Source organism: Sesamum indicum, linkage group LG2 (assembly GCF_000512975.1).
Source record: "Sesamum indicum cultivar Zhongzhi No. 13 linkage group LG2, S_indicum_v1.0, whole genome shotgun sequence".
Lineage (NCBI taxonomy): Eukaryota > Viridiplantae > Streptophyta > Magnoliopsida > Lamiales > Pedaliaceae > Sesamum > Sesamum indicum.
The window spans coordinates 14,166,665-14,176,926 of NC_026146.1; the positions used below are offsets into that span (position 1 = coordinate 14,166,665).

Consider the following 10,262-nt stretch of genomic DNA (forward strand, 5'->3'; position numbering starts at 1 on the left):
AATAAGTGGAGTATATTCTTTTGTTGGGATTTGAGATATAAAAATTATTGTTTATTATCAGATCATATCTTTTTTAATATATTAAATATTCATTAGTTACATAAATTAATATATAATATCTTTTATGTATAATTATTAATATAGATTTAACGTATATTATATATTTATATATCATATATATAAACAATGGGGGGGGGGGGGGGTTGGCCAGTATCAGAGGAAGAGGAGAGAATGGGGTCAACCTCATGTGGTGCAATATGATTATCAATATTGTAGCAATCCTAGAAGAAATCCAAAATTAATCCTGGACCCCCCCGACTCCTTTTCTTCTCAGTAAACAGGGCCTTATAAGTTTCTTCTTTCCCCAACCAATTTGATTTCAACTTCTGCTATAGAAAACCTGTGAAATTGCTGCAGATTCTTCGGCAAACTGCTCGAAAAGCAAATTCACCGATTTTGATTTTTTCTTTACTGATACCAATTTTGTTACGCAATGGAAACGGCGGTTGACGAGGGTTCCTCTTTGGGTTTGGGTATGAGTAGCGCTTCAAATACGGCGTCTTCTGCTTCGACTCCCATAGACTCGTCCAACATCGGTTTTCAGGTTTGAATTTTTTTTCTGCCCCCTCTATGTTTCCGGTTCTTGCTTATTGCAATTTCATTTTTCTGGAATTTGTTTCGTTTGTTGTCTGGATTGTCGAGATGTTGACACTAGTTCTATTTTGCCTGTTTTGCCTTTGTGCTGCGTCTATTCAGCTGTTGAAGAAGCACGGTTGGAAAGAAGGGACCGGCCTTGGTGTTTCCGAACAGGTTCTTTTTATATATTTTTACATTTTTGTTGTTGAGGAGTTACTCGGGTTTCTTGCTTTTCTGTAAGATACTTCTAGGAGTTTTTCCCCTGTTAAATTTGTTATGCACATAATTATGTGGGGAGTATCAAGAACTAATTTCCAATCTACAATCTAGTTCTAGCTATAACAACTCCTAAATATCAACAATCCATTATGAACTATTATTAAACTGGCAAATACCTGCACATAGGAGGGTTGGAACCCAAAACCTCTAAAGTCTTGAACCGTCTTGCCAATACCTTATTTGCGGCTTTTGGAGTTCTTTTTTTGTTACATCCTGTGTAAGAGTATATGTGGTTAGCTTGTAATGGATTTAGTTAGTTTATGTGTGGCCTTTTGTGTTCGAATCTAGGAGGGAATAAAAACGAATGTATTGTAAGTGAATCTCTTTTCCGAAACTTTTGGAGATACACAATGTGCACACTCTGTTTTTTAAGATATGGTGGTCGTTGGTTCTAATCTTCCTGATGGTGGGATGTACGAGTTACTCTAATTCAGATTGATATGCTGAAAGAATAACAAGGATTAGATTACTGATCATCATTGGGATTACTAGATCAACTTGTGATACAATTTAATTTAGTTCTCCTAACTGGAGAATTTGATCTTATCCATTAATCTGTTGAATTAAATGCCATTCGTTTGTCCATAGTTCCAGTAGCTAACTGTTGAAACTTATCTAACCGGTTTCCACTATTTGACACAGGGCAGGTTGGAGCCTGTACAGGCTTTTATTAAGAAAAATAAGCGAGGTTTAGGAGCTGATAAACCAAAGAAGGTGTTAAAGCACTCGAAAATCCATGATGAGGAGGAACCAAAAGTAAGTTTGCATTTTCCTTTTTGGTTTATCCTTTTGAGTATGCTATTTACTATTCCATATGGAAAATGGTTAGGTGATACAAGTCTCTCTTCAGAATCCAAAACGAGTTATGGTAGAACAAACTTTCAAAGTACCATGAAGATTTTGATTAAAATAGAACTATAATTCTATAAGGTTACATTTGGATTGATGGATTTTGATTTGGACTTGAGGAAAGACTTTGGAGAAATGATTTCATAACTCCATATTAGAAGCATTTGAAATCCATTACAATTTAACAAAGCACAAGTTCAAATTTAAAGTTGAAGAATTTAAAATCAGTTCCAAACAAATCCTAAAGATTTGTACTAAAAACTTTGAATTCATAATTTCGAATCTGTCAATCCAAACGTAGCCTAAAGGTTTGAAGTTCTGAAAATCATGCAAATAGTTCATGAGACAGCATTTCAGTGCCTTAGTGTCAATTATATAATTCTGACACCTTTCCATTTCCTGAGATAGAGAGATACAAGTCACAATCACATAAGAATAAATTTATTGTTGACCAACCAATTTTTGAGAAAATGAGGTCATAGGTCACTTTGCTAATAAAGTTTTGCAGAACAAAGGTGAGGAAAGGCTGTAGGGGCACAATGTCTTGACATCTTAAGAGATAGCGTGGAGAATTTCAGACTAGTCATCTTTATTATGTTTCTGATAATATAATAAATCATTACGTTCACCATCCTTTTCCTTATAAGGGAGGGTGAATAGACTAATTCTTCTTATAAATGAGTTTGCTTATTGAAATTGTTAGTTCTTCATGGATTTAATTGAGCAAAACCCTGGTTCTCCCTAGAAGGAAAAAGCAATTGATCAATGTATTATAGCATAAACAAGAAGCTGAACTTGTGAATTTCCAATGAGTTGGTATATTTTGCCGAAATGGAATATTGTTGAGGAATATGTTATAGTATGCAAAATGCCATCACCCTTATATGCTTGGCACATGGAAATGCCTACTCATGTACACAAGGTTTAATGTACTTGCGTCCAGTTTCTGTCAATAGCATTGAGATAATTTGCCTGTACTTTTGATTTAGTCATTGCTCATATTCTAATTCAATCTCCGCACAAGTAATGGGCCATAAATCTGCTTAAATTATTTTATCCAATTTAATGTGTTGTATGAGAAAATAAATACATTAGAGAAGTGTTTTCAGTGCTTCCCTGCGACTGTGATTGCTAAAATGGAATACTTTTTCCGGAGTACTGTCTGTGAAACAGAAAACAAATATCAACTTGAGAAACTATCAAAGATTGTAAATCTCAGTTCTGTTACATTCTTGTATGATTGAGTTTTCTGGACAAGAGTCGAGTGTGTTATGGTGGATGTGTGCTTCATCGCCCTATATGATTTTACCAGAATTGACAAATGTGTTTCTCTAACGGATATTACCATTTTCAGCCGCCTAAAAGTAAAACAATGGGTATCTCCAAAAAGATGAAGAAAATGCAAGAGTTTGAAAAGCAGCTGCAAGAGAAGGAATTTGATCGAGCCTTTTTCAGGGAGTTCTGGCCAGATAACGTTTGACATCTTTGTTTCCTGGGTTAATGCTTTAGGGCATTGTACATATGATCGTAGAAGCTTGAGCTTGCACAATGAAGAGTACTACTAGCCTGTAGATTATGTCTGTACTTTGATTGAATTCATTCCTTTCCATTGTTAATGGAGAGGCAGGATGCCAAGATTATATACATTGTCCATTCACAAATTCATAATGATAAATTTATTGAATTTGTTTGGATAATTCTCTACCAAGAAATTCAATTCTTGAACACTATTTTTTATTTATGTTTTTGTGGCATTGTGATATATTTTAAATTTATTTAATATGAAAGCTAATTGAATCTTTTTAGCAGTAAAGGGTAATAAAGTACAAGACAGGATGTTAATTCTCATTTTGCTAAAAGCGTTATGGTCACAACATAAAGCATGCTATTGACGGGAAAGTGCGATTAACGAGTGATGTTTGGTAAGTCATCAAAATGGGCATCTTCCTTTGTAAATATAATGTGCCCAAAAAACTTCAATAATCTAACTAATCACATTTGATTCGAAATTAATTGATAAAATATTGTCTAAATTCGATCTGTTAATTTTATAAATCAAATTTGAGCTTAATTTTTCATTTAACAAAGTTTCAAATTCGATTCAATTATCAAAAAATGATAAAATATGAATAAAATGAGTGAACTATTCAAGTTCGAGCTCGTTTTGATTATTAATCAAATCAAGCTAAAATACAAAATTTTAAGTTCAATTGTAATTCAAACGAACTCAAACAACAATGCATCTGACTCGATTCACCTAATTTACAACCCTAACTACCACTTCCACCACCAAAAGAAAATTATAATAAATAATCATAATTTCATTCAATATTTTTTTAAAATTTGCTATCTCAACAAACTTGATGTGTTACAATTTATTAATTTTAAATATATATGGATAAAATATTACTGAAGAAAAATTTAAAGAAATTATCATATCGTATAAGAATAGATATGATTGAGAATAAGAATAAATATTAAAGATTATAATATGAGAAGTAAAAAAGTTATATATATATATAAGGTGAAACTGAAAACGGACCCTAAGGCTTTCCCTCTCCGCCAACACCAAAGAGATGAGGAAGATATCCGGCCAAGTACTCTCGACGAAGCCCGTCTCACTCGCTCGTGCAGCAAAGCTCGTCTCCCGCTTCGCCGGTGTTGACAACGGCTCCTCCTCCGCCGTCTCCTTGTACTTGCAGCGCACTGCCGAGGCCTTCAATCACTTAGTTCAGTTCCACAGCAAGCGCAAGACTGGTGACCTCGAGAACAGTCCGGATCGCAAAAGGGTCCAAAACGAGCAAACAGATGGTCTGGAGAAAAACCCATATGGAAAAGAGGCGCAAGATGGAAAACGTAGAGGGAAAAGGGAGAGAAAGACTGAGACTGGAGTTGCTGAGGAAAATCCTTTTGAGGATGAGGTAAGAGTTTCGAAGAGTGGGGCGGAGGAACAGATGAAGGAGAAAAAGAAGAAGAAGAAAAGGGAGAGTGATGGCGTTGATTTGGAGGGGAAGAGCAACAGTAAGAAGAGCAGTAAGAAGAGTAGAAGACACGAAGGTCCTGATTCTTAAGGTTGGTTGGTAAATTGATTTGGTATAATTCTTGTTGATTGTAGGAAATTGGGTTCTAGCAAATATCGCGTTTTTAGCTGCTGATTGATTGTCATCTACTCGATTGTTTTTGGCGATTGTAGTTTTTTTCTCTTTGGACATTAGTTGCCCTTATTGTTTGTTTGTTCTATTATCTGTAGTTCTTGATGATTGGACTGTTGCATTTGACTAAATCGAAAAGGAATGATGGTCATCGGCGATGATGATGAATACTGCATGACTATGACTGATGATAATGTGCTAAAATCTACAATGAAAGAGGAGGTGATTAATATTCACTACCAGGATTGATTTTGTTTATCATTTTGATCAAGGGCTTATGCTTTGAGCCACAAATTTAACTTCTTTGTTTGAGCTTTAAATCCTTAACAAATTGATCCACTTTGTCATAAATTCTACTTGTTTAATGACTTGAAATGCTGCTCTGGAGATTTCCTCTGTGCTTCATCTGTTTGTCCATTCTCATTCCCCGAGCCATGGTGATTTGATCGGGTGCATAATGTAAGAGAAATATTGAGATTGTTACTGGAAAATTTTCTCCTCACCGAACATTTTGGGCCACTTATGGTGGTCGTATCTTGAAGCTTTGAATCTCTGCCAACCTAGTTACCTTGGGTATAATTTGGGAACTTTTTTGTTCACATGTTTTTCACAATTCACACCATGCTCAAACATTTTATAGTGTAGCACCAGCTTATTCAATAAAATTCCTTGCCGATATGGTTAGTTGAGTTTTAACCTTTAATAAGCAAAATGATATACAAGAAACCTTCATTCAGCATGCAGAATCATGCATTTACTTGATCTTGGCTGATGTTTTTACTTACATGTGTTTTGTTGTTGCACTGCTTAGGAGAAATTGCTTATGACAAGAAGAGAAGCATGTCTGTTTCTGTTATAGGCATTTTACTCATTATTCTTGGATAGTGGCTTCAAACCACATCTTCACAGAGTTGATTTTCGGAAAGCTTCACCTACATCTACTTTTTCATTCTGGCCTTTGTCGTCATTCAGTTTCTCTCTACATTAAGGCCCGGTGTTAAGAGGCATTGCGTAATGTTACACTTCTCTGTCAGGACGTTTCACTATGACTTAGAGGAATGAGTTCATAGACATATGCATGAACATCTTATGGTGTTTTGTTCTTGTAGAAGTTATTGGTCCAGGATAATCAATGTGAGATTTTCTTTTTCCCATTACAAAGTCATTGTGGGTGCTACCGAATGTTCTTGTTGCATATGAATGGCAACCAGTTTGGCCATATGGAAGCAATCTTGTCTCTATATTGGAACTGTATACATAATCTGGATTTGGTCAAACTCGTGTGCCTCAACTAAGGATTTCTTTGCTTTATGCGTCTGTGTTCATGAAATAGCATGATAATACTGAACTACCTATGTATATAACTTCTGCCTATCTGAATGTAAAAGAGTACATCTAGAACTACAGTGGGTGCGAACTTCATGCCTGCCAATGAGGAACTCTGACAGGACATTACAACACTTTTCTCCAGCATGGGGTAGTTTCGGCTGTCGCGAGAATGCAACTGAAACCAGTGTATTGTGTTTTATTTGAAGAGTTGCTGGTCTTGAGAATGAACTACTTTCGGCTATATCTTCCTCCTGGTGTTGCATGAATTTTCTAGTTAGATGCGAGTGGCTCGTTTTCCAGGATTTGTATGAACTCTAGAGCTGCAAGATCATATGATTTTCCACTTAGATGCGAGTGGCTTGTTTTTAAGCTAAATTGCATTATATGAAAACGGTTCGATACGCAGTTCAATATATGCAAATGTCAAATATTAACAATTTTGAAAAGAAATTACATTTAAATGAAATAAATAAATAATAAAGTATTATGAAAATAGATAAACACCTATATTTACTGGATAGAGTTGTAACCTTTTACTTGTGAGGTCTTAATATGATTACCCATGCAAAGTTTAATTGACTGCACGGTATGATTTGATTGGCTAAAATTTAAATTGGTTAAAGTTTTCAGCGACTTACTGATAACTATTATATCGATGTTTCAAGTTGCAGATTAATTTTAATAATGTTTAAATTATGGAGAGATATTCGAAAATTTATAAAATAACGTGAGATATTTGATATGTTTTGAAAATAAAAAAGTAGATAACCTCTTTAGACAAACTGAGGAGCTTTTAATTTATTTTTAAAATTTTGATTAGAACTTTAATTTTCAATTATATTTATTAATGATTTAAGAATTTATATTTGAGCATATCACTGAAATTTTATTACTTGTAATAAAAACAAATCATTTGGAATGCAAGTTTAGGTGTAGAGTCTAAAGTGGAAAATGGCATTGGAGGGATCAAAATGGCTGGTTTTAAAATCTTAGGGACCATTTTGAAATTAAAGAAATATTATATAGGTTTTTGGAAATATTCCAAAGTTTTGATTGGTGTCTTCGAGGGCAAAATTCCCTTCTTACCCCACAAGAACCCCCAGTTTCCGGACTAATCCCAAACGCAGCTGTTCCTGTCTCGAAGACCCCCACACCACCGCCGCCGCCGGGCACTTGGTGATCGGCCATGGTAGTTTCCCGTAGAGATAGAATCAAGGAGGACGTAGTTCGGAAAGCAGTGAATGCGCTTCTCAAATGGAAGAAGAAGAAGCAGAAGAAGTTATACTCACAATCCGACCATGAGTTTGCCCAAGAAGAAGTAGAAGAGGAAGATGACGGTGATGATTTCATATACCTCTCCGTAACCCTTAAAAAGGTCCCAACACAGGAGCTTACTCGTACTCCTCACCAAATCCTCCTTCGTCACTCTCTTCTCTCCCAAGATTATTCTAGCTTGAACTGTTGTCTCATTGTTGATGGCAAGAAAATCACATCGGAAGCTGCCCACAAGATAATCAAGGCAAAAGGGATTCGCTTTATAAAGCAGGTTTTGAAGGTCTCCAAACTCAAGTCGGATTATAAGTCTTTCGATTCGAAGAAGAAGCTTTACGATTCATTCGATGTGTTTTTTGCGGTTAAGAGTGTGGTCCCTTTGCTTCCTAAGGTCTTGGGGAAGGTTTTTTACAATAAGAAGAAAAAGATTCCGGTGCCCGTGGAGTTGAGGGCCGATGGCAGTAACTGGAAGGATGAGATTGAAAAGGCCTGCAAGTCGAGTTTGTTGTGTTTGAGTGGTGGGACTTGCAGTGCGTTGAAAGTTGGAAGGTGGGCTTTAACGGAGACCGAAGAGATTGTTGAGAATGTATTTGAGGCTATTGATGGGGTGCTGGAGATTGTTCCGAAGAAATGGGGTGGGATAAGATGCTTTCATTTGAAGTTTTCCGACTCTTTGGCACTGCCTATTTACGAGTATCAGCAAACATTGCAGCCGGATGATAATAAAGTAGGTAAAGTGGGTGATGGTGGTTCTGGCTTGGTGGGAATGAAGAGGAAAAGAGCTGAATTAGTAGAAGGTTCTGGTAGAAAGAAATGACAGGATGAGAATTAGGAACGATAATTGGTGGAAAAAGTAGTGCATTATCCCATTCAGTTGCATTTATGCAATTCTTTGCATAGAGTAGTCGAGGATTGGGTGGATCCCATGGGACTTTCGGACGACGTCAACTTCAAACTAGCATCATGTGAGCTTGAAGTTCTTCAGGTTCCCAATTTTGGTATTCATGATCATGAATCTGTAATGATTCAATTATCTTTCTGTTAATGACTTCAACCAGTTTAGATGCTCAAGCGTCTTCATATGCTGGCTGGCTTTCACGAGTGCTCTTGTTCATCATTCTAGTAATTCTAAATGAGATTTTAAATTTGATATTTCTGTTTTTGTGGTTTGTGTTATAAATATATTCGTCCTCATTGGATTTGATGTGAGTTTCTTGTTAGATGATGAGTGATCGTCTTTCTTGTATGAATATGGCAGTGGATCCATCTATCAGTAGAGGAATACTCAAGCTCACTTCTTTGAATCTTGACAAGCTTATCTATGTCTGCATTAGATTTTCAATTGCCTATCGAAGGTTTACTGAGTATAAGTTCCAAGAAACTAGTCAAATTAGATAGAGGGGGAGTAATGGTTAGGTGAGTCTAGTCGTGCTGCTCGGATGCATTGAGACTGTTGACTTAGTACTTCAGAAATTAGCTTTAGCATTCAACTTCAGGTTATACTGGCTGTATTACAATATAATAAATACAGGCTATAGATTCCTTAAGAAATTAACTCTGAAACCTCATATTTATGGATTAGGCTGCCAAAATATCAAAATCATTATCAAGATCATGTAAAATATATCATTTGATGGGATCTGAAACTCTCCTGAATCGCAAATTCTCGAGAATTTGAATTTTCTCAAGAATTCATTGTCCTGGTTAGTGTAAAGCATATCCTTCCCAGTAGTATGAATCCTGATGTTTGAAAACTTAACCACATTCAAAATTCAAGACCCTCAATTCTGAATTCCTAAATTTATCTTATTGGATCTTTGGATTCTGCCACACAAACTATTTTCCTGGATAACATCTGTGTTAGTTAGTCTTTTCTTTCCATCGAATATTATTTGCACAGAATTTCTAGCAATGATTACGCCATCTAAAATTTGTTGTATCTCTGAGGTTGTGATGTAACAAGTGTTAAATTTTATATGTGCATTGTGTATAATGAAATACATCGAAGTATTATTTTATCCATAACACAAAAATAGAATGGGAAAAGGCCCTTATGGATCTTGTACTAAGATCATATCATCCATTTGTTTGTGATATCTATTATGTGACATCAACTGCTCAATTAGCTGCAACAAAATTATGTATAAACCTAACTTATCTGCTTTATGTGAAGTCTAATGATGCAGAGGTGATGGTAGCTTGTACTTGCCTTTCACTTAAATCTTTGAAGCCAAAGTTTTCTTATTTATTAATGTTGAACTATAGATTCCACCCACTCTTTATGAGAAGCTATACATACTGGTGAATGTTGCTTTCTTGTTACTGTGTAGTGCTGTCAAATATTTTGAGGAGTCGTCTGCTGTGGAGCTTCCTCTTATATGCAAAATACTCGATAGTCGTTTTTGTTCATTTCGATCCTGTTAGCAACCTGTCAGGCCAGTCGCTAGCATAATTCACCGTCCTGGTTGTGATGTCTTCTATGTGAATGGTAAGTTTGCATTGAGAGTGAACAAAATCATACACCAATATTCTTCTTGTCCATTGATGTTAAGCATCATGGTTGAGAAATGAATAAAATAAAATGCTATTGGACAAACTTTGACTGGGGCTGGGGCTGGAACCGAGCCTTCATCTTTCTCAAAATTATAGAAAAATAGCCGTAGTAAGATTAAAATGCAGTTGAATCACACCAAAAACTTAAGCATCCCAAGCAGTAGTTCTGGCAGGTAAAAGTAGATGTATCGA

The 10,262-nt window shown here is 35.8% G+C and overlaps 3 protein-coding genes across 7 annotated transcripts; all 3 read left to right on the forward strand.

The window, feature by feature from the left end:
- Window positions 214-3,408, forward strand: LOC105156137 (zinc finger CCCH domain-containing protein 18). The gene is made up of 4 exons (XM_011072187.2): window positions 214-604; window positions 757-810; window positions 1,558-1,671; window positions 3,119-3,408. The coding sequence occupies exons 1-4, from the start codon at window positions 494-496 to the stop codon at window positions 3,242-3,244; spliced, it is 405 nt and encodes a 134-aa protein (XP_011070489.1). The 5' UTR covers window positions 214-493; the 3' UTR covers window positions 3,245-3,408.
- LOC105156138 (protein pxr1) lies at window positions 4,280-6,530 on the forward strand. Of its 5 annotated transcripts, none has more exons than XM_011072190.2 (2): window positions 4,280-4,836; window positions 6,305-6,530. In XM_011072190.2, exon 1 carries the CDS (start codon window positions 4,341-4,343, stop codon window positions 4,833-4,835), a length of 495 nt encoding a protein of 164 aa, XP_011070492.1. In that variant the 5' UTR covers window positions 4,280-4,340; the 3' UTR covers window position 4,836; window positions 6,305-6,530. The 5 variants fall into 5 exon arrangements, with proteins under 5 accessions (XP_011070492.1, XP_020547516.1, XP_011070493.1 ...); XM_020691857.1 differs by having other exon boundaries at window positions 6,316-6,530; XM_011072191.2 differs by having other exon boundaries at window positions 6,388-6,530.
- LOC105156139 (ribosomal L1 domain-containing protein 1) lies at window positions 7,332-8,767 on the forward strand. Its single transcript, XM_011072192.2, has one exon. It carries the CDS (start codon window positions 7,432-7,434, stop codon window positions 8,332-8,334), a length of 903 nt encoding a protein of 300 aa, XP_011070494.1. The 5' UTR covers window positions 7,332-7,431; the 3' UTR covers window positions 8,335-8,767.

Coding starts and splice junctions, on each gene's coding strand:
- LOC105156138 (XM_011072190.2), top strand. CDS start 4,341: ATGAGGAAGATATCCGGCCAAGTACTCTCGACGAAGCCCGTCTCACTC.
- LOC105156137 (XM_011072187.2), top strand. CDS start 494: ATGGAAACGGCGGTTGACGAGGGTTCCTCTTTGGGTTTGGGTATGAGT. Junction 605..756: donor CGTCCAACATCGGTTTTCAG/GTTTGAATTTTT, acceptor GCGTCTATTCAG/CTGTTGAAGAAGCACGGTTG. Junction 811..1,557: donor GCCTTGGTGTTTCCGAACAG/GTTCTTTTTATA, acceptor TATTTGACACAG/GGCAGGTTGGAGCCTGTACA.
- LOC105156139 (XM_011072192.2), top strand. CDS start 7,432: ATGGTAGTTTCCCGTAGAGATAGAATCAAGGAGGACGTAGTTCGGAAA.